Source organism: Arctopsyche grandis, chromosome 3, assembly GCF_051622035.1.
Source record: "Arctopsyche grandis isolate Sample6627 chromosome 3, ASM5162203v2, whole genome shotgun sequence".
In the NCBI taxonomy this organism is placed as follows: domain Eukaryota; kingdom Metazoa; phylum Arthropoda; class Insecta; order Trichoptera; family Hydropsychidae; genus Arctopsyche; species Arctopsyche grandis.
This window is the reverse complement of record NC_135357.1, coordinates 13949813-13977001: the sequence shown is the minus strand read 5'-3', so window position 1 is coordinate 13977001 and position 27189 is coordinate 13949813. Positions and strand designations below refer to the sequence as shown.

The 27189-nt window shown below is 35.7% G+C and overlaps 1 protein-coding gene across 1 annotated transcript; it reads right to left on the bottom strand.

The window, feature by feature from the left end:
- Window positions 1-1582: 1582 nt before the first annotated feature.
- LOC143909905 (uncharacterized) lies at window positions 1583-25856 on the bottom strand. The gene is made up of 8 exons (XM_077428163.1): window positions 25665-25856; window positions 25095-25382; window positions 4642-5281; window positions 3277-4560; window positions 3051-3192; window positions 2779-2930; window positions 2506-2699; window positions 1583-2423 (listed from the first exon to the last, which is right to left on the bottom strand). The coding sequence occupies exons 2-8, from the start codon at window positions 25124-25126 to the stop codon at window positions 2198-2200; spliced, it is 2670 nt and encodes an 889-aa protein (XP_077284289.1). The 5' UTR covers window positions 25127-25382; window positions 25665-25856; the 3' UTR covers window positions 1583-2197.
- Window positions 25857-27189: the final 1333 nt, after the last annotated feature.

Here is a 27189-nt window from a genome sequence, read left to right as displayed (position 1 = left end):
AAACAAAGTTCATGTGTGATTGTCATATGAAAACCGTATGAATCAAAATGTCTAATTCCATTATGATAAAGTATTTAATCCCCAAAAATAATTAAAAACGTAAATATTGGTGTATCAAACGAAAAAAATTTACATCACATTTATTGTGTGTAAAATCAATTGTGTTTACATCGATTACTTTTAATAATAGACATAATATCTACCTATTGACAAATTATTGTTATTACAACTACAAAATAGTTATTAAATGGTCATATTCAAATTGTAAATGCAATATAAAATGGCAGCTTATGAATTTTTTGAATATTTTATATGACGTCCATTTATAAAATTCAAATTTTAAATAACTTACTGACAAAATCTTACAACAAATGTCTAATGTCAGAATTTGACCTTTGTCGATGTTGAATTATTTACAAGCTTATATATTAAATATGTTTTTATGTATTTACAAATGAATTTTTTATTATATTTGGCAATTATGTCAATATATTCGAATCTTTTTCTATTTACACTATGTATGGAATTGAAATTCTCAGTTTTATTAGTTTACAACTTCAATGTTTTACTGCCATATCTTGCTATTAATGAACTGGCTTGTGTTCCTATACAATTGTCTGTCATCAAATGGAGGTTAATTAATGTCAATTTCAATTATTATATACATATTTATAACTAATAAAAATTTTCAATATTTGTATTATATTCAATAAAATTATAATAAATCTATCATTTATTTACATTTAATAAATGCACAATTTTAGGCTCGCCAAAATTACAAAACGCATGAAAAATAAAATATAATTTGTAAAAATTGATTTAACATACATATTCCATAATTACAATATTTAAGCGTACACATAATTAAAAATATATAATTTAAAGTCTCTCATTATGTTAATGTTAATAGTATGCATTTAAATGGTTAAGAACAATAAATCAAGAACATACTAACCAACTATTGTACTAATTGTTAAGCGTTACAACTCTGCAATTTTTAACAGATCAAATGGCACTTCCATAATCATTAGATATTGTGGCTATACTCTGGGGTAGAATGAATTACGTAAATAAAGTTCTTGAAAGTCAGTGTCAAATGTCATAATTATAATCGCACAATTCCCACCCAAATATTAAAGCCAAAAATTATTTTTAAAAATTGGCATGATATATGTACTTATAATTTAATCTAAAATAAATGACTCTTCTGCAATAACGGAAAAACAAGTGAATATAAAATTAAGATAAAAGTTAATAATATATGACACATAAAACCAGTATGCAAAAATTTCATTAAACAGGTGCAATTTTACGTACTAGAAGACTTCATGTTATAAGCTAACAATTACATCAAAAATTAGATTCCATCTATATCAAAGGCAGGTTATCATTGCCAAGAAAAAAATTAATGTACTCATAAACTCCAGAGTCTTAAAGCCCATTTCAAAGGAAATAAATTCTATGTCAATGACCATGTTCCAAATATTAACATTTTCATACATACGTCAACGTATATCGCAGCACACAAGCATTTTGCTTGAACTGCTATAAATATAATAAACACATAAACCGTTTTTATTTTGCTTAAAAGTATAATTACTATGCATCACAGTAAAAAGAGGATATAATTAAAATCTAAAAACATGATATTTCAAGCAGAATTTCAGCATATGAAAGGAAAACAAAATCTTTGGTGGTGATGAAGCTTGTTAATACATAATATGTTGCACTTATGAAATACAACTTTGAAAACAGAAGTGCAAAATCTCTAAGTTTCTTTTTAAATAAACAATCATGATATACACATTTATCGTACAAGTACAAAAAATGTCAAAAATTTTAATAGAATTTTAAAAAATCATAAAGAAAATTACATCAATATTTACATATTTTCACATTTCTGGACATATGTACAAAACTTTCAATTTTGAATATATCTATTACTCTTGGCCAAACCAGCAAAATTGTTCAGTTCAATTTTTATAAACGTCAATTTCAAAATGGCAAACAATAACTATTTAATGGCACTTTCATCTTCTGATCCTCTATCTAAATATTGTTTTTGTACAATTACAAGTGTCAGCGATGCATATAGGGTACATGTATGTATATAATTGTGTCAACAGCGAGTAAAATAAATGTTCGCATCATACATACATTACATAATTACACATGAAATCGTAGCAACAGGTGTACCTTATTGAAGTGCACGTCTGGATGCAGCAGCGCGATGGTGCCGTAGAGCAGGAGCATGCTGTGGGTCCAACATTGGAGTATATCCACCAGCGATAGGTCGACAATGATGTGCATGGCGAGCGTGAAACACACGATAACCATCACGCAACACATATAATTCAGGATGTATTAAAGAAGGGTAGGAGTCACGATTTAGAGCACGGTCTGCCCGTCGCAAATATCGACATCTGCAATAATTAACATACGTCAAAAATCAATATAGATTTTTAAATTGGATATAATTAAGGTGTAGGTGAAATTTTTACTTACAATTTTGGACCTCTTTCAGATGAAAATTCGCAATGAAAAACGATAATATTTCTAGGGGTATCTCTAGATATAGGTAGAGTTTTAGATGGAAATGGGGCAAGCAATTTTTCATGTACTAAATCTTCTGTAAACAAATTTTGTGCTCCAACTATGTGACCGCCTTCAAATTCATAAGGATAACGACAATCTATAACCTGAAAAATAAACAAGACATTAAACAATGCACATTAAGATTTGTTTTTTTACTATTAATTTTTTTCTTAAGTTACATACCTGAAATGAGTCAATTGTATCTTTAAATTCGCCTTGAATAAGAGCTGCTAATGTGTCAGCCGAAATCGCTTTCAAATCTTGATGTTGACTTTCCTCTAGAGGCAAGCAAAAAGGTCTAGAAAAATCTCCAATTAAATCCGGTTCAGTATACGCTAAAATTAAAAAAAATATATTATTTACATATAAAACCATTGAAACACAAAAAAAAAACATAAAACTTTGGTTGACTAATAAATACATCAGATATGTAAATAAATAAACAAATGGTTTACCTCTAGCAAGCGCCATCTTTATAGTAGCTTCATTATCGGATATAGTTCGTTGAAGAAGCGGTCTACTTGTTGGAGCCTCAACAATACTTTGTAAAACTTGACTTCGACGTCTTTTAGGTAAAACCACACCTTCAGACCCCACCTATGTAACCATATAACAAATTTATATGGTGTCAACTATGTACATATTTTTAAATCAAGTGAGATTTATTTTAAATATAATTACCTCTGTTCTTTTGCGTGCTTTGCCAGGTGACCGGAACAATGCAGCTCTAACTTTTTCGACTCCTTCCTCTGTTTGCAAACTGAAACACCGTCGCAAAATGGGTCTGTCCATGGAAAAATTTTCTTTCGCAAATTTTTCTTCTGTTCTGTTTGGCGTGGTTTTTATTTCAGTTTTGATTTCTCCAGATATCAAAGCATGCAAACTTGAGGGGACTGTTGAAATATCATCATCTTCGCTTTCGTGGCAGTGTTCTTCCATATCAAACATACATTCTTCCATTTCAGTTACGCAGCCACTCTCCAACGAACTACTACTGATGCAACCGAATAAACGAGACGGTTTGACATTTTTGTTTGTTCTCGAATTATTTCGTTTCATCGATTTATCATCACAACCGTTATCTTCATCATCAAGGTGTCTAAGGGGAGATACAAATGGCGATAAAGTATCACCATCGATTCCTGAGTCAACCCTCATTTTCTTTGCTTTAGATAAATTGTTTTCCGTGACTACAACTTCATCTTTTTCGAAATGTGGAGACTTTTCACCAACTTTTCTCACTTCAGTTGGACTACTGTCATTAACTTTTGATTTGAGAGTGAAGAAACTATATGGTGACTTTTTATCATATTTACATGGACTCACCAAATCTGGTTTCTTAGGTGGTAACATTTTTGGTGGAATAAATTTAAAGCTTGTCGCTGTAGTTTCCAAATCAAAGTTTAACATTCTAGTTGTTTCCGATCTAGCAGGCATTTTCCTAGGTATTTTTGGAATGGTTTCGAAATTTTCAGAAGTTTCAGAATCCCCAATGGGCGAACCAAATTGAAAATTTCTTGCAATTATAGTGCCAACTTTTCCTGACGATGAACAAATATCAGGACTATCAGTGCTTATGATTTCATATTTGGAACAGGATGGTTCATGCAATTGGTAAGCTGATTCAAACTCTACTTCTAAGTCTTGAAGAGTATCAATAGATGAAAAAGGATCCGGGGGAAAGTGTGTTGTAGATGTACTAGGTTCACAGAAATCAACATTACTTTCAAAATGTTTTTCAGATTCATCCATTTCATACCTATCAAAACGAGTTTTTAGCTTTTGGAAATCATCGCAATAATCTGGCACAGTCTCGCCGATTTTAATATGATTATCAGCGAAACTTGAAGAATTTTCAAATCCAGAATCACTAGACGCAAAATCTTGATGCAACAGAGTGTCCGACAATTTTTTGGGAGATCTTGGTGAAAGATATTGCGATAAACTGTTTCGTACAACGGAAAACTAAAATATAAACAATGAAATTAATTATAACATAAATATCGGGTATTAATTTATTTGTCACTCATTATCATTGAAATATACCTTAGATGGAGTTTTGCCATTGTTCGGATCAAAGCTGCAAAAACTTTCAGACTCCCTCATTTCTAATGTTTGTCCAAAATGCTTAATGCTATTTTTACATATGGGATTAACATTTTCTTTTTCAATGAAAGATTTTGGTGAATCCAATTTATTGATATTCGAAGACGAAGTACATAAACCAGTAAGATCTGACTTACTTCTCCAAGAAAATGCACTTTTTTCCAATAGAGGTGAATTGCACAAAGTATTTTCTATAGATTTAAGAGGAGAAGAATTGCCTCTCATCAAAAATACACTACTTTTGATGGGCGTTTTTTTACAACTAAAATTACTAATAGCGTTTAAATCAAAAGAACTTTCTAATTTATTTTCACAAAACGCAGGATCAACACTATTGAGCATTATTGACCTCTCCATACATAGATCAAAATTAGCTTCCTCTTCCATTTTAAATTGCGATTGGTTTTTGGCATTCAGTTCAGATGGATCGTGCCAAGATGATGTATAATAACAATCGACTTCATCAAATGAAAGAGTCTGTGGCAACATTCGAGTAGCATATTTCTGCGCCAAAGATTCTTTTTTCCGTGATTGCGGTGTTTTTCCAGCAGAATTGATGGTGAATTTGTCAGATATTAAACTGAAACAACAAAAAATTTAAATTACAATGTTATCACTTATCAACTTAATTTACACAACGACAGAGTGATTCACACTATACATACATACACACATTCCCCATACAGAGAAATCAATTATAATAATATTCATGCAAATTAAATATCCTAACATAAAACTACCACAAGTGCCTAATTTTAATAATTATCCTATTAAAATTTACATAATATGCAACGTAACGAAAATTTCCCACCAATATTAAATGGTTTCAAATAATTTGTTCGAAGCTTGGAAATTAAAATGTACAAGAGACGATTTAAAATAGTCAATTCTCTTTGTAATACCCAACCACAAAAGATAATTTTGCATAAAGTCTTCATCGAAGGAAAATATGCACATATGTAGCTGTGTATTGTTTTCCAGTTTTTTTAAGTCGATATCAATTAATTAAAGATTAAAAAAAAAACAATTAAATAAATATTTTAAAATTGGGTTGAATAAAGTGATATCATATACAATCAAATCTATATACATTTATATAAAAAATGAATGTCTGTGTGTGTGTGTGTCTCTAATAGACTCCTAAGCCACTGAAGCGATTACGATGGAACTTTCAGGATTTGTTGTATGCATGTCTGGGAAGATTTCTGAGAAAAAAAAACGGGAAAAAACGGGAACGGGAACGGGAAAAACGGGAATGAGTGTCATTCGCTATAATTTCAAATGTGTTCGCGTCGCGACCAGGGTGTTCGCTGCCTGCGTTGTTCCGAAAAATGGGAACGGGAACGGAAACGAGAACGGGAAAGGGAACGAGAACGGGAACGGGAATTGCATGCGTTATTGTGGCATTGCAACGCATGCAGGGTTCAGCTAGTAATATATAAAACATTGTATCAACCAGAAGTAATCTTTTAATTGATTTACGAATCCTTTAAATAATTAAATATACAACGAGAGAAAACATTTTTGTATGATATTTTCCAATATATTAAAAATGTTGTCAAATAACTTCGTGACTGGAAATTCGGCACGACACAAAAGAAGTACAACCGAGAGCAAAATTGAGGGGTTATTATTTCCCTGGCAGTGTGTATGTGTGTGTATAATTTTTTTTTTTGAGGCGTGCTTTCGAGGGTGTGCGTACACAATAATGAGTGCGTTATGCAGGTTGCGACGGGGCATCATTCGAAGAAGAACGTGTTCCGAACAATGCAAGAAGAGGAGTCTCGCGCATTATTAGACGGGTTTATTGCAACCGTCAGATATGGTCGCCGACTGAGCTTTTACGGCCACCGGCTAAGCTTAACGCCTAAAATTCGCGCCATTCGATTCGCATGCACGACACGTCCTATCGTCATTCATTCATGTCTATCGCAGTAATATGCAACTTGTGCCGGGTCAATAGGCACGAGGATGATCTCATGCACACTACGATTCTTGAAAATTCAACCTTGAAATGTGGACCATGATTGAGGAGTCGACTTTTTTTCCTAACAGACATTTATTTGTACATTTGACTTCTCAATCGCTTGCAATTCTATTCAATATACATTTGTTCAATTTACGGCTGGAATTCGGGCGATACGCTTTGAGAATAATTGATTAGATAAAAGAAACCAATAAATGCCACCCCTCTCGAAATGGGCACGTATACAACACCCCCCAAATTTACAAAAAAATTGCTTCAAAAAATAATTAATTGTTTCTATACACCAAATTCCTGATCCAAAGTAAATTATGTGTTTGCTCGATATGGCAATAAATCAAACAGGATTCTATGCTAGCCCGATACACCTTCGTTTCAATCTCAATCTCATAAATCTGGATGTCGACGCTTTGAACAAAAAACTTTCACGTTTGGTCATTGAAATTAATTGCTAAAAATGTCTTGAAATCATAATTAATGGATAAATAATAAAAAAATATATTTTCTCAAAATTACTACTTAAATTCCAAATTGCACTAAAATCCAATGAATTTACCATTGACACGTTACAATATATTTTTCATTACTGTGGACAAACTTTACTTAAATTTTAACTAATTAAAAAAATCGACGTTTTATGACAAATCTCTAAGATGGATACCAAACTCGATATATGTATACATACGATGTATACGCAATCAGTCGTTTTATGTTACCAGATTATACGTATATGTATATGTAAGTCAACTAGTACTAAACAAAATTATTATTTCTATGCTTATACATAGTACTATTGTTCGACTAATGAGAGTTCTTGAGTTAACTAAAATAGTTGCTACGAAGTAAATGTAAAAGAGTATCAATCATATTTGACTTTTATTGTAAATACTATTAACGAGTTTTCAAATCATTCTAAATATGGATAATGTTTTGATAAAACGGAAGTTTATGTATGCCCAAAGGTTCGAAAATTAAAAAAAATATATATACAGAAAGACGTGAACGTAAACGTTGGACAAGCCGGATTTAGAAGCCGTGAGAATGATACACATACGTGGTGGTTAGTGGTAGGAAAAACTGGCTGGACTGGTTGGTTGGTTGGTTGGTGGGCCGCACCTCTATCGTCGACTCAATCATATCGAACGTCTTCGACTCCACCATCATCAGCTCGAGCAACCACCGCCGTCATCATCACCACCGATGGCGTTCGTCAATCGGTACGATGACCCTCTGCTGTCAGGAGCCACCCTGGTAGAGGCGGAAGTGGGAACCAGAACCAGTTTTTACCTCCTTTACAGATTCCTGAGAACTCCGGAGGATTGTGGTTTGGTCTCCCGGATCAGATATTCCCTCCAGATCGGCCGTTCGACTGCTTTTTCTTCTGTATTGCGGTTGGTCACAGTCTTCACCCTCGATAAAAGCTCTAACCGTGCTAAATGCGGATACATACCATATTTATTGTCGATTGGAAAAGATCGATATTCAACATCACAGCATGTACATAAGTACAATGGCAAATAAAAGTCTACCAGTAAAGCAATACAGAAAAACAAACCATAGTGCTTAAATACGAGTCTGGTTCAAATTGAAGGATCCTCATCGCACATGGGTTGCATTCCAACGGCTTTAGATTATGGTTTTCAACAGCATTTGAGGGGAAGGGATGAAGAAGATCCTTTTGCCCGAGGCATCATTTGATCCGCGGTCAAACCTGCCTAAATGGTAACCACACTCACCAGGGATATATAAGCTCGTTGAAGAGGCTATATGTAGACGAAAACAAAAAACCTTTCATAAATCCTACGGTTATACACACTAACACGCCAAGTTGTTCCAAACATCTGGTATGCAAATTCAAATTTTATCGTTCGATAACCAATCCGTCGTGCTTATTATTAAATAAACACCATGTGCTTAAATTATTTTATTTATTTATTTTAGGAGTCGGAAACATTTTAACGGTTATTTCATAGCAGATTACAGATCCAATATCCCACCGAATCACACGCTTAATTCGAACTGAAACAGATTTATGTGATATAAAATTGCATATTCAATAAACGCGTAGTTTTGAAAAAAAGTGATACATGACTCTACCGTTAATTTTTCAATAGTTCCCCTACGTATAAACGATGATAATAAGCAGAAAGGTCCCATATAAAAATGTCTGTTCGGGATTAGAAAGAAAAAGGGTGGGAAAAAATGTGTGATCGCCCGAATTCAATAAAAATAAAATCTAGAATGAAACTCTTGCAAGAAGCAGTACAATAAAATAAAGTAAGACAAAACATGTGTGAAAAAGTCTACACGTGTTAGGGACCGTTGCGGTTTGGCTCCACGCAAAAACAAAACCCGTATTAGCCCAATCTCGAATTAGAATCGAAGAAAAATATATGCCAGGGCGCGACGTGATTTCTTGAAGAGACCCCCGACAGTCATAAATTACCAAATGCACCGGATATCTGCGACAATGATCACGCATGGCTCTCCCTTTGTAACCAGAAACGACCGTTGGGTGTAGAAAAATGCGTAAACAGATCCCGTTTCCGAGAAATTAGTCCAAAGAACCTGCCGAAGTAGACCATTTCGGATTATAAAAAATCGACTTGGCGGTTGGTTGGTATGCGATTTTTCTCGCGACACTTGAAACTTTTGCGGTGGAGCAGGTGATTGGATTCCGAGCCCAGAGTCAACCCAGACATCTGCTTGCTTCTTTCTGATGGAGCAAAAACGAAGGAGAGATTTCCACAGGGTGTGTGAAGTATGATATTGGGCAAGAAAGTTTCTCTTTAACTTTCAACAACAAATTGATTTTCCCGTGCATAGGTACCTACAGTTGATCAAGATGGTTCAAAGATAAACGAAACCAAATTGAAAAAGGCGGGAAACTTTTCAATGTGAAGATTTAACATTCGTAACATTCACCCGTGAGATTATGTTCTATACGGCTATAAAGCCGAATAATAATTCTTAGCTTGTGCTTTAGAATGCAAAGACGCGAGTGAGACTGTCTGACAGGAGACCGAAATTGAATATGTAATCGAGTTCCTGTTGCTGAAATTTGCACCATGGTAACCACATATTCCAACGGGATTTGAATTGCTGCTCAATAACGCTCGAAAAGACCGTTACAGTCACGTACAAAAACGTATCCAAGTTTTGTTTCGCAACAAATTATATAAACCTATTTTAAGCAAATAAATCACGCCGACCATTGGTCATATTGATTAATAAACTAATATTAAAATCAAAAGAAATCATATAAATAATTGCTACAATTATCAAAAACATGCTTGTATCTAGGGATGGTGGTTATGTTTCCATTATTACCAACACGTGCATTCTATGCCATTCACCTGACCTTACACAGTATCCTTTCCTCGTCCTCTTGTGCCACTACGTAACTGAACCAGAATTTTGTGAACCAGAAGTATTGAGATAAACTGTGCAGATTTTTATATAATTTTATCTTTAATTACTACCAGGAAGACCTAACAGGTAACCCCAATGCGCCTTCCTGGCCAGAAACATTGTACATTTGTTACAAATATTATTAGTATTATACATAAATACATATCAATTAATATCCACAGAGACATCTATAATATATGGTCAAATTTGTTATATTAGCGAATTTCAGTAAATACATCCACAGAGATATTTATGGTCAAATTTGTAAATCTGCAGCATTTTTATACAATTCAGCGAAATTTGAGATTGCTGAAAACTCAGGATTTTGCGAGAAACTGGGTAAGGTTGCCAATTTGTTGGAACCCTTTCAATTAAAATCAGACAAATTGGCACACTCTGATAGGAAACGATCGACCTGGAATCACAAATCCAAGGTATGGCCAGCAGAAACCAGTGGGATTTGAACCTGTGACCACCATGTTCAAAGCATTATATGCTAACCACTAGTCTATTCTTCTGGTTAATAATGTATGTATGTATTATCATACTTTCTTAGCAATGACAGTAATGTTTCAGGGAGTACCCACACGTTTTGTACATACAACGTAGTGTGACCCGTTTGCGCGGTTGAAGTCTTCCAAACAATAAAGAGCATGCGGGTCGTTCCCAGAACAATGCCAGCAAATAAAGACAAAAAGAAAGCGAGACGTTAACGAGTCGCGAAAATGTCGCGAGCGGAAAACTCGCGCCGGTACCCTTGATGATGCTGGACCGCTGAATAAAGATCGAAGATACGAGGTGTTGCCGACCGTTGGAGACGGACAATGGGGGTCCTCCTGGCGGCGGGAGGGTCCTGGGGCCTCTCAAGAATGTAGCGGTACAATAACGGCCACAGCAGAACTCCAACCGCAGAGAGGGAAAGTGAACTCGCCACTTCTCGCCGCTGACTTTTTACCCGAGGAATACAAAAAAAAAAGGAAGAATGCTACAGCCGAACAGCCATCGGCCAGATCCAGTCGAGCCACAGTCAAAGCTCGCTTTGAACTTTTTCTGTTTAGAGCGTAACCGCCAAAAGTGGCAGAAGGTGACTTACAACTTACAAGCTTCCCAGCTCATCCACCCACACACAAGCCCAAACGGCATTAATCCAACAGCATTAGAGGCCCAACCGAAAGCAGTTCAAATTCAAAGAGGTTGAATATGCTTTCCACATAGATATATAGGTTCGGTGATTATTGGTCACAAAGCGCTCCACCCAAAGTCACTAAAATCTCTATAACGAAACAACTGGCAGCCGAAAAGTCCATCATACTAACGATAACTATCATACTAACGAGAACTCGAGTGCCAAATATTCCGAAATTCGCGATTTTCATGGCAAAAATTGTCTTTTGGGCGATCACAACGCGACTAATAATCCAATTACCAGATATATAAAGCTCACCTTCCTTAAACTGCTAAGTGATGATATATCTGTAATGGGGGCCATTCTCGTAGATGTTTGTTGGTACCAGGGCTGTGGAGTCGATTTTTGTGAGATCAACTTTTCTTGCCAACGTATAAAATTGTTAGTAATAAAAATAATAGCGATTTTCAAAATATAAAAAGTAAAGGAATTAAAACAAATCGCTAAAAGTTAACGCGTATCATAATTTATTGAATTATTGGTAATTAAATAGGTATAAATAAAAAGTAAGCACATTAAGAGTATGTGTATGAATTTCATACACATATAGTTCAGTGAGAATAAAAAAAATTATGAGACGTAGGAAACAATCGGTTTTGGCCACAACACATCGAAATACGTGCAATTCAACGATTTTATTTACAATGTAATTTAAATTAATGATTTTTTTTAAAGAAATTATTAAATTTAAATTTATTAATTACAATAAAATTGGAGACTCTAGTTAACACATACCGTAATATAATTATATTAACTAAAAAAATAATAAAAAGGTTGTTATCGGTTGATATTTAACGACTCTTGACTCCAACTCCGCTTGAAATGCTCCGACTCCACAGCCCTGGTTTGTACACAAGTCTCTCGTAGGGTCTTTGGCTACGACATTTATCACGTCGTAGGCGGTCGACAGATGATTTTCAAATAGCAATAAACTACCCTATTAGTGTTCAAAGCAAGAAAACAAAATATAAAAGCATTTAAAAAACATGGCTTTCTATAAGAAATTGACAATAGTGAATCATTTTTTGTGCGAAAAGCATCCATCGAACGCCGATCTTTATTAATCACTACGTCAGATCCTGCGAGGGACGAATCTCTAAACTTCGTCGAATAATTGTATTATCGAATACGAATTTGAGTCTTAATTTCGCTGTTACAAATATATACATACATAAAAAGATCAACAGCACTTGTTAAAAAAAAAATATGTGATTGCAACGTCCGTTCTATTATTCAATTATATTTTGAGTCATTGAGAAACGGCGAGGGCGCATCTAGGATCACTCGACTGATAAGTATGTATTGTGTCGAACTTTTAAAAGTCTGCAAACAAATGGATGGATGGCAACTTTAAACGAAACAGTTCAAAGTTTATACAAACTGTAGACTCTTACAGCACATGACATATGTATATATGTATAAAAGGTAAATCTAAAGCTCATAATTTGCAATTAAGGTGCCTGGGCACAATCAAGCACCATAACACGTAATCGTAAAAAAAATAGGCGACACGGAGAGGAAATGCGATACGACAATTTTTAAAAAGGAAATTGCGGTTCGAGTCCTGCCGGTGTACTCAATCGCGGTTTACCAGTGTATCAAGCCCAAAAACTATAAATAAAATCATAACAGGTTTTAAAATAACAAGAATTAAGTAAATAAAAAGGTCAGAACATTTGAAAGAAAAATCAAGATACAAGGATATTTATGTATGTATGTACTTAGAAGCTCAACTAAGTTTTCCAAGAAAAACGGACCCATCGACGAGGATGTGATGCATTCCTTGTTTCAGAGTTGAAACGTGGAGGCATTTGTTTGCATTCGTATCCGAAAACCATCAACAACTGCAGCCGACTCCAATTAACATCCGTTTCCGTTCACGTCTCACGTACATATTCCACAAGAGTAAGCCCGCGTTCAACAAGAACATTAATTGCCGTAGAGCGCGTATTGTCAAAAATTATAAGGCAAAACCGACTACTACGTATATGAATGAAATTCAGGTTTTTGACAGGTGTGGTGAAAGCCGCACACTTCTCATAATGAGGGCAAAATTTAACCTTGAAACATAAGTATACTATGTATATGAATCTAGGAGTGTCATTGACGAAGATTTAAAATCTTATGCATACAAATTAAAAGCCCATGCAGTTTCGACGAAGGATGTCTGGTCAAGTGAGATAAATTGTGAAAATTTAGATAAGCATTTTCGGCTTGGTTTTGATGCGGCCGTTAAACGACCAACATGTGTGCGATAAGCTCAGTAACCGTTATAACGCGTCCACGCAACCCCAGATAACACCATACACACTAACATACACAGCTTATGCATACAAATTTATTCCTCATCTACTCTCCCAAGCATTTGCAGAAAAGTAACCATGTATGTAATGTATATATTTGTACAAATATTGACAAGGCTCAATCTTTAGCGCTGTGTCAAGTCAATTAGCCGTTTCCTTTAGCGGGCAGATGGCGGAGCCGCAATTTTCAAACGATGCTGATTTTGCATAGATCACCAACAAATAAACCAAGTCATTATGCAATTTCACAAATCAACAATTAAAATTTTATGGAAACGAAACTTTTTTGACAACAAAAACAATGAAAAATATTACGAATCCTCTAGATTCTACACACAATAACAAAACGCAGTGTACCTCGGCTTTTGCGTTAATGCTAACCACCGAAATGTTGCCGGGTTCGATCCCTGGATTGACCTTGATTGAAAATAATTTATACCGAGTATTTCTGTAGAGCTGCTGTTAAGACTTGGATATTTGTAACTCCAAGTCGGTCGTTTCCTTTAAGAGTTTGTCAATTTATCTGATTTCATTGTTGGAACGGTTGGATCAAATTGGCAAACCATTCTACCGATTGTGTCACCATATGATTTCAAAAATTTATATTCTATAAATGGCAAATTTGATTTTGAATACTTAAAACAGTAAGTATCGCAAGTCTAAAAAATTATTTTTTATTTCTCCTACCAAAGTACAAACTAATAGACTTACTTGCCTTATTCAAATTATTTAATTCAGAACAGTAGAAATGAATGCAAACATAAGATGCTAAAGGATATGTTATTATTACAGATTGGCGCCAGCGTGCAAAAATGGGCTCGTCATATTCAATTTCTCTTGTTTTTTTTTTTTTGCTCTCTAGCTTTGTAGTTTGCCCTCTTTCCTGGAAAATAGCACGGTCGCGCCTATCCTTAGTTATTAATCTTATTATTATATTTTAGGTTTTAATCAGGGTTGTGAAAGTCGGAGTCGTTTAAATTTAATAATTCTTTTATAAAAATCATGAATTTAAATTACATTTTAAATAAAATCGTAAACCGATTTTTTCCTCCGTCTCATACGTTTTATTTATTTAAAATTTTACTCTCGTTTTTCAATTAAATTGATTTGTTTATGTATGAAATTCATACATATACACTATGAATGTACTTACTATTTATTACCAATAATTCAATAAATTGGGTTCCATATCAATATTTGGTGATTTTTAAATCTTTATTATTTTTTTTATTATTGTTATTAAAAAATTTATACGTTGGCAAAAAAAGTCGATATTTCTATACGGTAAATTTTGAAGCAGACCTGATTTTAATATATAAAAAATGAATTTGTAAAATTTTTGTTTTGCCACATTTATCACATTCGCATTTTACCATGTATGCATTGGTTCAATGCGAGGCAAAGAAATATTATAACATGTCGTCAACTGTAACAATAAAGCATAATATATACACATATACATATATTGGGTATAGAAAGCACATCGCATAAATTATAGAAACTTCAAATAGATAACTTCAAATTCAGGTAGATGAAATAACAATCGACCCCATACATTTAACAGAAAAGACGGTTTCAAACCTGACGAAAGTGTTTGGAATACATATCACCCATTTGCATAACAACTTTGTAGATCAATCGGCGTTTAGATTGTCGGCGATGTGCTACCCTTTTACAATAGATTATTTCACTGTAATTGTTGACGTCCGGCTGAGAAAGACTTGGAATAGTAGAGGTTGGCGACCCGCTCACGGGAAGTGGATATTGCGAAAGCTACTAACTACTACGCATCGCAAAAACAAGCATCTTCCCCTTTTGCAAAAGTCGTATATGGCGATGGTGGTTGTTGGTGGTGGTGGTTGTGTTGTCGACGTTACGGTGTGTGCACTTTATGAAGGGGGGGACTTCCCCTGCACAAACGGCATTGACCTCCGTATGCAACTATTCTAGTGGTGGGGTTGGGCCGCTAGACGTGCAGTTTCATTAGCAAATTAACGGCCCATGGGGTAGCTCGACGCCAGCTGCCAGAAAACGACTAAAAATAAACGTTAGCGATCGATACCGTCGGATCGATTGGGGTTGCAGCCTCCCCTGCTCTTGCGTGTCTCATCTCGAACGAGATAGCGTGTCACGACCAAGGTTAAGCAGTTGGGAAAAAGTTGGCTTTTACGTAATGACGCAGCGCTGGTCGGACAAGAAGACATCTGCACTTGAAAAGTCCGTTGAGAATCCAGCAAATTATTTACAACGAAACGAGTCTCGGTCGGTTGAAGCAATTAAAAATACCAGACATCTCATATAACGACATTCAATCTCCTTGCGCGCCAGTCTAAACAAACTTTATTACTGTAATCGTTTTACTTATACCCACTTTGTCGTTGTCATAATCAGCCGTGAATTATTTTGGCAACTATCGGATTAAGGATTCTCCATGATTAAATTCAATGAACAATAAGAAAAGCAACTTCTTTGCCATGTTTCAATATATGTACATAGCTACAATAGTAGAAGTAGTCGATGATTATTTATATTTAGAGCAAATAATAGACATGTCCGGTAGTAAAGAAGAAGAAATAAAGAGACATAAATGAAATTAGGATGGAGTGCATTTGGACGAATGAATACCGTTTTTAAAGCAAAAATACCACGTAGTCTGAAGAAAAAGTTCTTCGATCAATGTGTTTTGCCAGTGATGACGTGTGGATGTGGAATACGTGGGTGAGAAGTATAACAAGGGTAGTGTACATATACATATAGTGGATAGTGAAGAGATTGAAATGGCAATGGGCGGGCCACGTGGCTAGAAGAATGGACGAAGGGTGGACAAAATAAGTGCTTGAATGGTACCCGAGAGAATGCAAAGGGGTAAAAGGAAGACCGCAGAGAAGATGGTTGGAGGAAATTAGAAAAATGTGTGGGGTGAGATGAGAGTTGCGCAAAACAGAGCGTGTTGGAGAGGCCTTCACTCAGCAGTGGCTGGTGAATGGCTGTAAATGATGACATATGAAAGAGTAGGGAATAAAATAATAAATGGCTGTAAATAAAGTAAGACCCATCCAGAGTATACGAACATCTCGTATCTTTTAATATTCCGCAATTTTAAAACCTGATAAATTGAGCTATTATTTTTCATTAAAATTTTAAATCGTTAATATATAAAAAAATCTAAATAACCACTTATGGTAAAAAGACAAAAAATAGACTATAGAAAGGATTCTCAAATGCGCGTTAAACATTTAAGTTACATATGTACTTGCATTAAGCGATACTAAAAAAAGTGATTCAGTAATTGTTAAATATATACATATATACATACATACATACATACATATTCACATATGCTTAGTTTGAGTTCACATATGCATACATTTATTTTCCCCTAAAAAAAGTAATCGCATTTAAATAAAGAGGGATGATCCCACCATTTTTAGAGATGACTGTTAGTTAATTTTAGCTGCCATTGCGATCTACAAAATCATTAGTGGTTTAATGTATCGCACGTCACGGCGAGAGTTCAATAGTTCGCTCTGGCATACGCATACATATATTGCAGAGTCCAATAGCCTTGATCTCACGCGAATTCCTCTCTAGAACCAACCAAAGATTCTGAAAAAAAAAAACTGGTTGTTTATCAGACGAACGGGGGAGAGGGGAAGGAGGACTAAAGAATAACACCATAGATTTGCGGTATCACTTTGTAGTGTTCGAGAAAGAACACCTTGCGGATGGTTGGGTGGCCATGGACCACCAGATGATTATTACATATTGATTTTTTATACACGAAAGATTTTATCAATATTGCTTTGATACAATAAGAACGTGGATGTATAATTATTAAACCACGTTCAAATTATATTTCAGTTTTAAAATTTGGTTACTACTCTCGAAGTTCGCCCACCAACATTCTGCTACCAAAAATTGACCCCATCAACACTAAAAATAAAACAAATTACTGCTACAATTTCTTTCAAGACTAGCCATTGAAAAAGTATGGAAAAGATTTTATCATGCGACAAACTGATATTCCGAACAGGTAGGTGAACAATTAGATTATTATTTATTTATTCTAAACAGACCATTGTGGCATAACAGGAATTCCTAAAGCGCCACAATGGTCAAAAAATATAACACAAAAAAAAAAAAAAAAATAGCAATTAAACCTGTACATACAAACATCGTATAAAATACTTCATTTCCACTAACTTCGCAGTATGCAAACTCTACCTCTCGATTACTATTGGTTGTTGAGCTTTGTTTTGAACTTCTAGCATACACGAGTATAGCATACGCCATTCCTATTTGTAAGAATATCTGGTTGACCAGTAGGAAAAGCGCATATTTTCTTCCTACACATATAACTGGACTTATAAGGCGGAGTAGAAGGGAAATGGCTCAGAAGAGTTAAAGCCTAACGTAAAGCTCAGGTCGTTGAGGTCACTGGAGCAAAACGCATACACCTTTCGTGTTCCGGCCACGTGCTCTACAGAGCGTGCTTCCTACCCTATGCGCACACTCCACCACCAACTATCGTTGCGGGGGCAGATGGTTTAGTCGTTTTGGTCAATGTACGGCACGAGCCATGCTCGCAAGTGGTAATTACACATTTGCAATGGTCAAGTAGATCGAAAACGACGATAATGGAAACCCATCCCTGCGTTTTACTACGTCAGCAGGACCCTCAGTGTCAACGACGCCTTGCTTCCCCTACCACAGGTTACGAGAGGACGACTTTCCTCACTGAAGCGTGCCCACGTACGAAACACACAACTTCAAAGAATAAATTTTAAAAGGGGTCGGTCAATTGAGGGAGATCTTGGAAGGAAACAACCTTCAAGACTTCCGTTCCATTCAAGAAAGACATACGAGATGAATATCTATTATACATAATACACACGTATGAACAAGCATGATTTTATGCTTAGGCTTATTTTGTGGTAAAAATTACAACACAAACGTACATCATCAATAACAATATATATCTGCTTCAAAAGAATGGGTCGATCTTCAATTGAAGCCCGAAAATGGACCAAACTACCTGTTCCCTCCCTTGACACACCTTGTTTGCAATATTCAGGGTCCAACAGTTTTTCTTTATACACCCGCAGAAAAAAATGAAAGAGCACTCACGCAAACGCAGAAGTAACAATTAAAACATGATTTTCCAGTGAAAACCTAAGAAAAGGGACAATCTTTCGGGTATTCCTATCAAAAATATAGCTAAGTACTAACGGTAAAAGCTTTCACCTTGACAAATTTTATCTGCATCGTCTATTCACCCTACCTGATATACCTTTCGAACACATACATACAATTAAGGTGTCCCGAAGTGAAAAAATCCTAATTTCGCTGTCAATTCATCGATTATTCAATTCACAACTTCCAAAGTTAACCGAAAACGGTACCCAATTGACTTTTCAGTGACCCACCATATCTGTAGCAGTCATCACAAGCCAAAAAAAGTTTTAAAACTGTTCAAATTTTATGTAAAATACAAAATAACGCGTATGACCAAATCAATAAACATGAAGGTTAAAAGTTCAAGATTATGTATACCCAGCAGGCATGACGATATACACACATTATATGTCGAACACAATGAAATTTGCAGATAGATAACGCAAGAAATGTTATCTGGCGGATAAATATATCATAATTCGGTTTAAATACGGCATACATAATATACGAAGCAGCTGACAAAACATTCAAACTACAAATATATGTATGCAGGGCTCTACGTGTGGTCGACATCAACGCGGGAGACTTAAGATTAAAAAAAACAGACGATACTTGGGTATACTGTGATAAACTTTAAACGAAAACTCGTTCTGAACAAAATCAAAAAAGATCTACAAAAATATACGTCGATACTGATAGCGCCGGAGAAGCTCTCAAATGGGAAAAGAGGTATAGAACAAGACAGATATGTGTGTAGATCCTTTTAAGATAAAGTCCTTCTAATATCTAATTGAACAGTAGTGCTGTTATTGAACACCAAACCATTCAAAAATGATCAAACCAAATAGCCTTGTAATAAAAATACATATACACGCACAATTGGGAAATAGTTACGAAACTACATAAGTACAAAATTGGGAATATATAGGTAGATATCGTGTAGAAGTAATATATAGATATCGTGTTATCATGTAATATATATATAAGAGGTATGTAAAAAAATGGATGGATGTATGAGAGTATGTGGCGAGTGCATCGACAAGTATGGAGATTTCAACAACAAAAAAATTGAATTACCAAGAGTTGTTTCATCGATTTCGATTCGGGTTCCGTTTCCGGTTCCAGTTTCGGTTTCGATTCCTATTTCCGGTTGTGCGACTTCGGTTCCGATTGCAGTTACGACGACAATATTGCTGTTGTTTGTTATTATTATTATACATATAACTTTATTTTAATTCTTTTTCCGAAACCAGCCTTTGAAACATCGACGGGCACAATACTAGTGATAATAATAGTATATAAAAAACGGACGGAATGTTTGTGTACATATGGCGAGGGCATCGACAAGTATGGAGATTTCAAAATAAAGATTCCCATTTCCTACTTCAGTCCAGATTCCGATTCCAATTTCGGTTCCGGCGACATTTGTTGTTAGTCATTATTATTATATTAAGCATGTAGCTTTATTTTAATGTTATATGTATGCCCCGAATCCACCCGTTGAAATATCAAAGGTCACAATACTAGTATTCAAGAATATTCTTCGAAATAAATATTAATATATAATTTCGAAAGAGACTTTGTATGTTACTATGTAACTATTGTTGGTTCGTAGAATTTCAATTTAAGAAAAAAAAACAAATGAATATTTAAATAAAATCAAAACTATTCAAATAAATTAAATTAAATGTTTACTATTAGATTGACCATGTATAATCGGTTTATATTACAAATACACTAGTAAAACCACTAGTACTATATACATATATATACATTTTTCATAAGAAACGAATACAATAGAAAACCTAGCTTTTTACTTGACCATTTTGCATGATTTGTTGTTTTGTTTGATCAAAATTTTATACGATAGAAACATCTTTACTAAATAAAAAATCAACTAGAATTGCACGATTCATTTCTTTTTTTTATTATATGGATCTAGTTCATCTGCAAATGTCGTCTGCAGCGCTGAATATAAAAATTTCAACCACCCCGCAATTAAAAAAAATTAAGAAAGTTTACCAATGGAAAAAGAAGTGTAGGGAATATCGCCAAACGGGAACTGCGGCTACAACAAGAAGTTTAAACAGTTATGTGGATGTACATTTTTTAGAGTTGCAAATGGCAAACCACCAGCTGATGCACGGGTCGAGATCAGTTCGGCGTGCAGCTGATCGTGATGCAGCACATCAGCAGAGTCGGTTTTCAACGCAAAAAAGAGTCCACCATTCCACTGACCGACGACAAAAACTAGTCAATTGTCTCAATTAGACATACGTATGAGTGCTTTCCATCAACGATTGGCACAACTTTTGGTTTGATTTTCTCGTACAAGAACAATTTTACAACACAATACATATCATAATAAAATAAATACAATAACATTCTGACCAGTTTTGTCGGCAACCGGTCTTGTCGAGTTCCATCTCTAATAAACGCGAATCAAAGCACGAAACTACCCAGAATTGAATATCCAAGATATAATAATAATAATCTCCGATGAGTACAATATTTTGATTCATTCACCTTTTCCTTACACGCTTTTGCGGTGTTATCTCATACGACAAAATAAATACGTATTAATATTCGCGGTTCACCGCCACGATGTACATACATATATATGTATGTACGAGAAGATATTGCAAATTGCGAAAATAAAATTTGTCGTTTGCGGTGTCTCGATGTGTGTATCTCATCTCGAGAAGTGTGCAATAAAATAAATAGTGTGGACGTATGTATGTAACGAAGTGTGTGGTAAAATTAAAGTCGAGAACGTTTTCGCTTTCGACGCGCGATATCGAAAGTCGCCATTTGACCGCGAAAACCCGGACGGGCAAACCTCTCACGTATTCCATTACATTACGTTTCGATACGATTTGCCTGAGTTTTTGCAGTTTTGTTTCGAAAAAGCGATCTTCCAGCATCCGATCGACATAGACGCAAATAAAGATCGACGAACAAAACCGTCCCCGTCTTTTTCATCCGTTCGAAAAGATTGATGAACCCTGAAGGAGCGCGATGCGCACCAAGGCTAGTTAGTGCCAGTACAAGTACGAGCACAATTCAAACGTGTTTAGATGAATTATTTTTTAAATTGTAAATTAAATCGTGTAAACGAGTGGCGTTACCGAGAAACGGCAGCTGTCCGTCTTAACTATCTGTGTGAGATTCGACTCAATTACGGCCTATTCAAACACAACTCGAAGACAAGATATAACGATTGGTACAATTATAGCGCCTATTATGTACATAGATACAATATTTTAATATAAAATTTCGAAAGAGACTTTGTAAGATTTAATGTATGTAACTATGTAAGGTTTGGGTGGTAGACTCCGTGACGTTAAATTTAATAAAAAAAACAATTGAATATATTCAATTAAAGTTAAATAAAGTAAAACTATTCAAATAAATTTAATAAGTTTACTATTAGATTAGCCATGTTTAAGCGGTTTATATTACAAATACCGAGCGAAGTCGGGTAAAACCACCAGTATAAAATATTCATTTAATTTTATTCATATACATATTGAGAGGTAAACAAACAACAATGCGCTTTCCTGGTGGATATTCATTAAGCTGATTTTTCTCAAATACACTTCACATACATCTTTCTTTTAATATATAAAAATTTCAGACATAAAGTAGAACATTCAAAACTTAATCGACAACATGATTTCAGCTCAAACATTCATATTTGAGAGATCAACTACTAATTGTTTCAAAAGTATGAAATTATTGGCTTTTAGCCTTTATTAGTAAAAAAAAAGGTTTTTAATTAGTTTCATTAACTGGTTGCACGTTGCGCAATCTTTGTTCATTTTGAGCCACTTCACTCTTCCGATAGCTTTGATATTTTACCGTGAGCTCGGATTAAAGTAAACAAATATCTCTGACATAACACTTGAGGAATTTAACCATTAAGGAAATCATCAAAATTTCATTCGAATCGACTATCAGATCGACGCTATGACAGCTGGCTATCAGAAACGCCTGCTCGCCGCCCCTACTTAATTTTACAGATTATTTAGTTGAACAGTTATCGTGCAATTGCAAATAGCAATACACTGTTCATTAGTGTACAAAGCAAGAGATCAAAAAGCATGGTTTCTCTATGAAATTAACGATAGTGCACTGGTTTTTTCATATTTCATATAAACATTTTGAATCTTTGAAACTCTTATATGCCATACAATCTGAAGTTGATAAGGACGATTCAACGACAAAATTCACACGATTGCACATGCACAATGTTTCAGATGTTGTTTACGATGCAGTTTTTCATTCGATTTTTTTTTGGATGAGTAATTCAAGAGATATAGTATCTACGCACGACTTTCAATAGCCATCGAACGATTCGAACACTCGTTTCAAAGAAACCCACCGTTTCAAGCACCAAAAGTCTGAAATTACAATACATTCAGTGCAAAATAAGGCGAGAGCACGAACACCGCTCGGGGGGAGATCGGCGGGTGGCTTTTATCTCGACACAGATTCACCAACGAACTCGCATCAGTATTGATTTACAATACACGAAAAAAAATTTAAAAATAAAAACACCAGTGAACACTCAAGCAGAGTAGGATGTGACGGAATAAAAAAGCGCTCACACACTGAAAGGACAGCGGGGAATATCAATCAGTTAATGAATCTCTATTGACGAGAAACGAGTCGTTAACGAGAAGAGCGCGCGTCTCATTAAAATTGAATAAGAGCCGGAGAGGGACGAGGCAAAATGGCACTCGAGTATGTAAACATGCAAAGAGGGCAGATAGACAACGAAAGTTTAAGACAATGAGCGATACTCGGGGCTTTTCATAGTGGTCGTCAACCTTTTCGAGTGGCGGCGGCCAACATCAAGGGATAATAACACTTGTCAGGCAGTGTGTGCGCATACGTGCGTGAGCGCTCTTTCGAAGACCCCAACAACATAATGATAACGTGTCCGAGATGAGAGGCTGCGGTCTCCTCACTAAGTACCAACATTGCAATTCAACATGGCTTTTTGTTCTGTTTTTACCACCACGACGACCAAATTTAGTCAATATCGTCGAGCGCAAAACACGAAACTCATTCTTAAAAATGTTCGGATAATACAGAAAAATTATACGTATTTTCTGTGGCGGCATTGAAATAACCGAATATAAATACACCCGTCAAAAATCTGTTCGTTTGTACTGTTTTCATCAGAAAAAAGTTAAAAAAAAATACGTATGTATATGACTCGTGAGATAAAATACATCCCAACTTAATATATCAACATACATATAGAAAATGAGATACTTTTGCGTATTTATTGACAATGTTTTACCATCTTGAACATCCTGTCTCTATTATACATATCCTGTAAGAATACTAGAAGACTTTAGTTCTAAAGGGGTGTATAGAAACCTGATAAGTTCCCAGTTTTGTATAGATAAATATGTACATTTAGTGTACAGTATTTTTACTAATTATACCTTCGTATAGCGATATACAAATCTAGAAATGAATAACAAAAAATATAAGCATATCCCTAAAAGACGTATTATTATAGATAAACAGTCAATAAAAGAGACATTTTCTACATTTAAAGAATATAAAGTGCTTTGCGAACATCATCAGTTACAATTCTGGTCATAGCTGAAAAACATTTCACAGATATACAAAAAAACAGTGATTACAATTCTTGGCGGCCTCAATTTTAAAATCCAAATTATGATGAATATAATAATATACGTACACCTTATCAACAATTTCTTCCACAAAATTACATTCAAATCGAGAGTCACCCAACTGTTTACGAGGTTCGGTAATTAATCCACAAGAAGCGATCTCGCACACGTCACTAAAATCTCGATCACGGAACATCTGGCACCTGAAAACTCCAACCATACGAACTATCATACTAATGAGAAATCGAGTGCCAGATATTCCGTCTTCGCGTCAACGATTGTTGTGTGCGCGATCGCAATGTGCGAAATAATCAGTTGACCGATTTACGAAAACACTTCCGAGTGATTCAAAACAAACTGCTATACGAACAGTGCAGGGGGGCGGGCACACGTGTTATTGAACTTCCTTTCAATGATGGGATTGTTTTAACTTTATTACCGACTGATCAAGTGTGATCGGCGTTTCCGCTCAACCCTTTGCCAGTCCGACGAGCGAGATTTTTCAACGGCCAATCGTCAATACCATCATCATCATTGTATGGTAATTCAAAAAAATAAAAAAATAAACAATCAGGCGCGACCCGAACGAAGGGTGCGCCACTTGTCCCACATTCTCGAAGAGAAGAAAGGGCCAATTAACATTGCAGTACTTCCACAAAATAAAACATGAATGTACTCACTCGGTGAGATCGCACCCGTCTTGAACATCCATGATGGCTCCGAGTCTTCGGATAAGAGTGAAGGGATCTTCGGGTAAGAGCGGTTTCGGATCGATTAGAGCGCGCGCCGCACTTTGAGCGCCGCCCGGCTGCACCGTTTGACAGCCAGCGGCGCCTTTGCGAAACGCATTATTCCAAAAACGCGCGCCAAAATCCGACACCAGACCGAATTCAAAACTTCATGGTCAAACGACGAGAGCGGGCGAAATCGTCTTCGTCTTCGGCTCTCGTTTCCATTCACGACGGAGCCTGCAACAACAATAACAAACACGGTTTACAAATATTCGCATCCGAAGTGCATTCATGAATGAAAATCGGTCGACCGTTGCAGCGGACTGGTGCTGCATAAGTCAGTGTTTACAACGCATGCATCGTGATAGGGGAGGGGACGAGGCAAAAGGAAAGGGAAGAAGAAGCGACGGGATTGTTTGTGTTGTTAATGTTGTAAATATAATGAGGTAGTGCGTAACGATGTGGCGAGGATCGTGGTTGAATTTTGGCGGGTGTTTGCGAGTGTCGATTTGCACTGACCGTTGCGAGAGGTGGTCAGTATATTCCGTGATCGACGTTCCACGTTCGACGTTCGACGTCAAACGCCTGACGATTGAGGAGCGACGAACGAAGAGCGACCGTTGCGGACGGAAGCCTCGCCGCGACTGGCTAGGGTTCGCGGCAAACCTCGCGACCCGACTGGCGTGGCGAACCACCCGACCCAGCGACACTGATCGTGGATAGTGGAGAGTCGAGAGTGGATAGTGGCTACGACAGAGCGGTTGCTCGTGCAGTTTCGTCCTTTGGCTCTCTCGCTCTCTCGCACTCGTCGGCTCTCTCGCCGTCTCGCTCCCTCCGCGTAACGAACGTCTGACCCTATCGCGGCCGTTCAGCTGTTCGCTTATGTAACCGCTCGCGCCAATATCGCACTACATTTGAATGTGATGCAACTGAAAAAGCTCGCGGACTTTTTCAGTCGCTTGTGTTGCCGCGTCGCTTTTGCGTTCGAAATTGCTCACACGGTACCAACTTACGATTTTTAAGCGCTCGTAAAGAAAACAAAAGAGTGCATTTAAATTGTTTGAAAATCGATTATTTGCCGGTATCACCGTCGATTCAGACATTTATCCACATGTTTCTCTAGTTCGTTTGATCAGCGTGACTACGTTCGAGTAGTAGTTGATTAAAGATTTAAATCAGCGTTTTTCAAACTTTTTGGACCAGTTTGAGCAAAGTTTGAGCACCTTTTTGAGTTCAATATTTTTCTGTGCCCTTCCTACCCATAATAGTTGCTCGAGAGAAAAATAAAATATATTTTTAATGAACCATACTCATACACATACATATATTGGTACTGACCATTGATGTAATACACATTGTATTATACATCAATGGTACTGACTGTTGATGCAAGACATTCCCAATTTTTCTCAGTGCTAAATAAAAAAAAACCAGGGCGGTGTTTAATTTTTATGACCCCCCCCCCCTCTTTTTTCATCACTTAAAAAATATGTATCCTAATATTGTTAGTTGAAATGTTTTAAAAAAAAAATCAAATGCTAATTAACAAAAATTCTTGTTGAAATTATGATGTTTTTTATATTTTCTAAAAACTTAATAAAATAACAAACGAAAATGAAAATGTAGAAAAGATATTGGAAATGAAGAATTACAAAAATCTTCAGGTTTAAGAAAGACATCTAGGTTGTTTTTAAAAATATTATGGTTTTCAGAATTTACTACATTGTTGGGAAGATTATTCCAAACTTTAATCACTTTTTTTAAAAAGAAGGAATCTCTGATCAATTTGTTCGATTTTTCTTTTTGGAGTTTGAGAGTGTGACCTCTAAGATGAGTGTTTTCATTGAACGTTATGAGTTTGGACATAATCCAATTATGATGATTATTTGTTATTTTAAAGATTTCGATTAAGTAGCCTCTTATTCTTCTCGTCTCAAGTGTTATTAATATTAGCCAAAATATTTTTTAATTTTACTCATAAAACAATTTTCATATCAATCAAAGTGCCAGGGCGGCGACCTACCCCGACCTGGCCCGACTACAC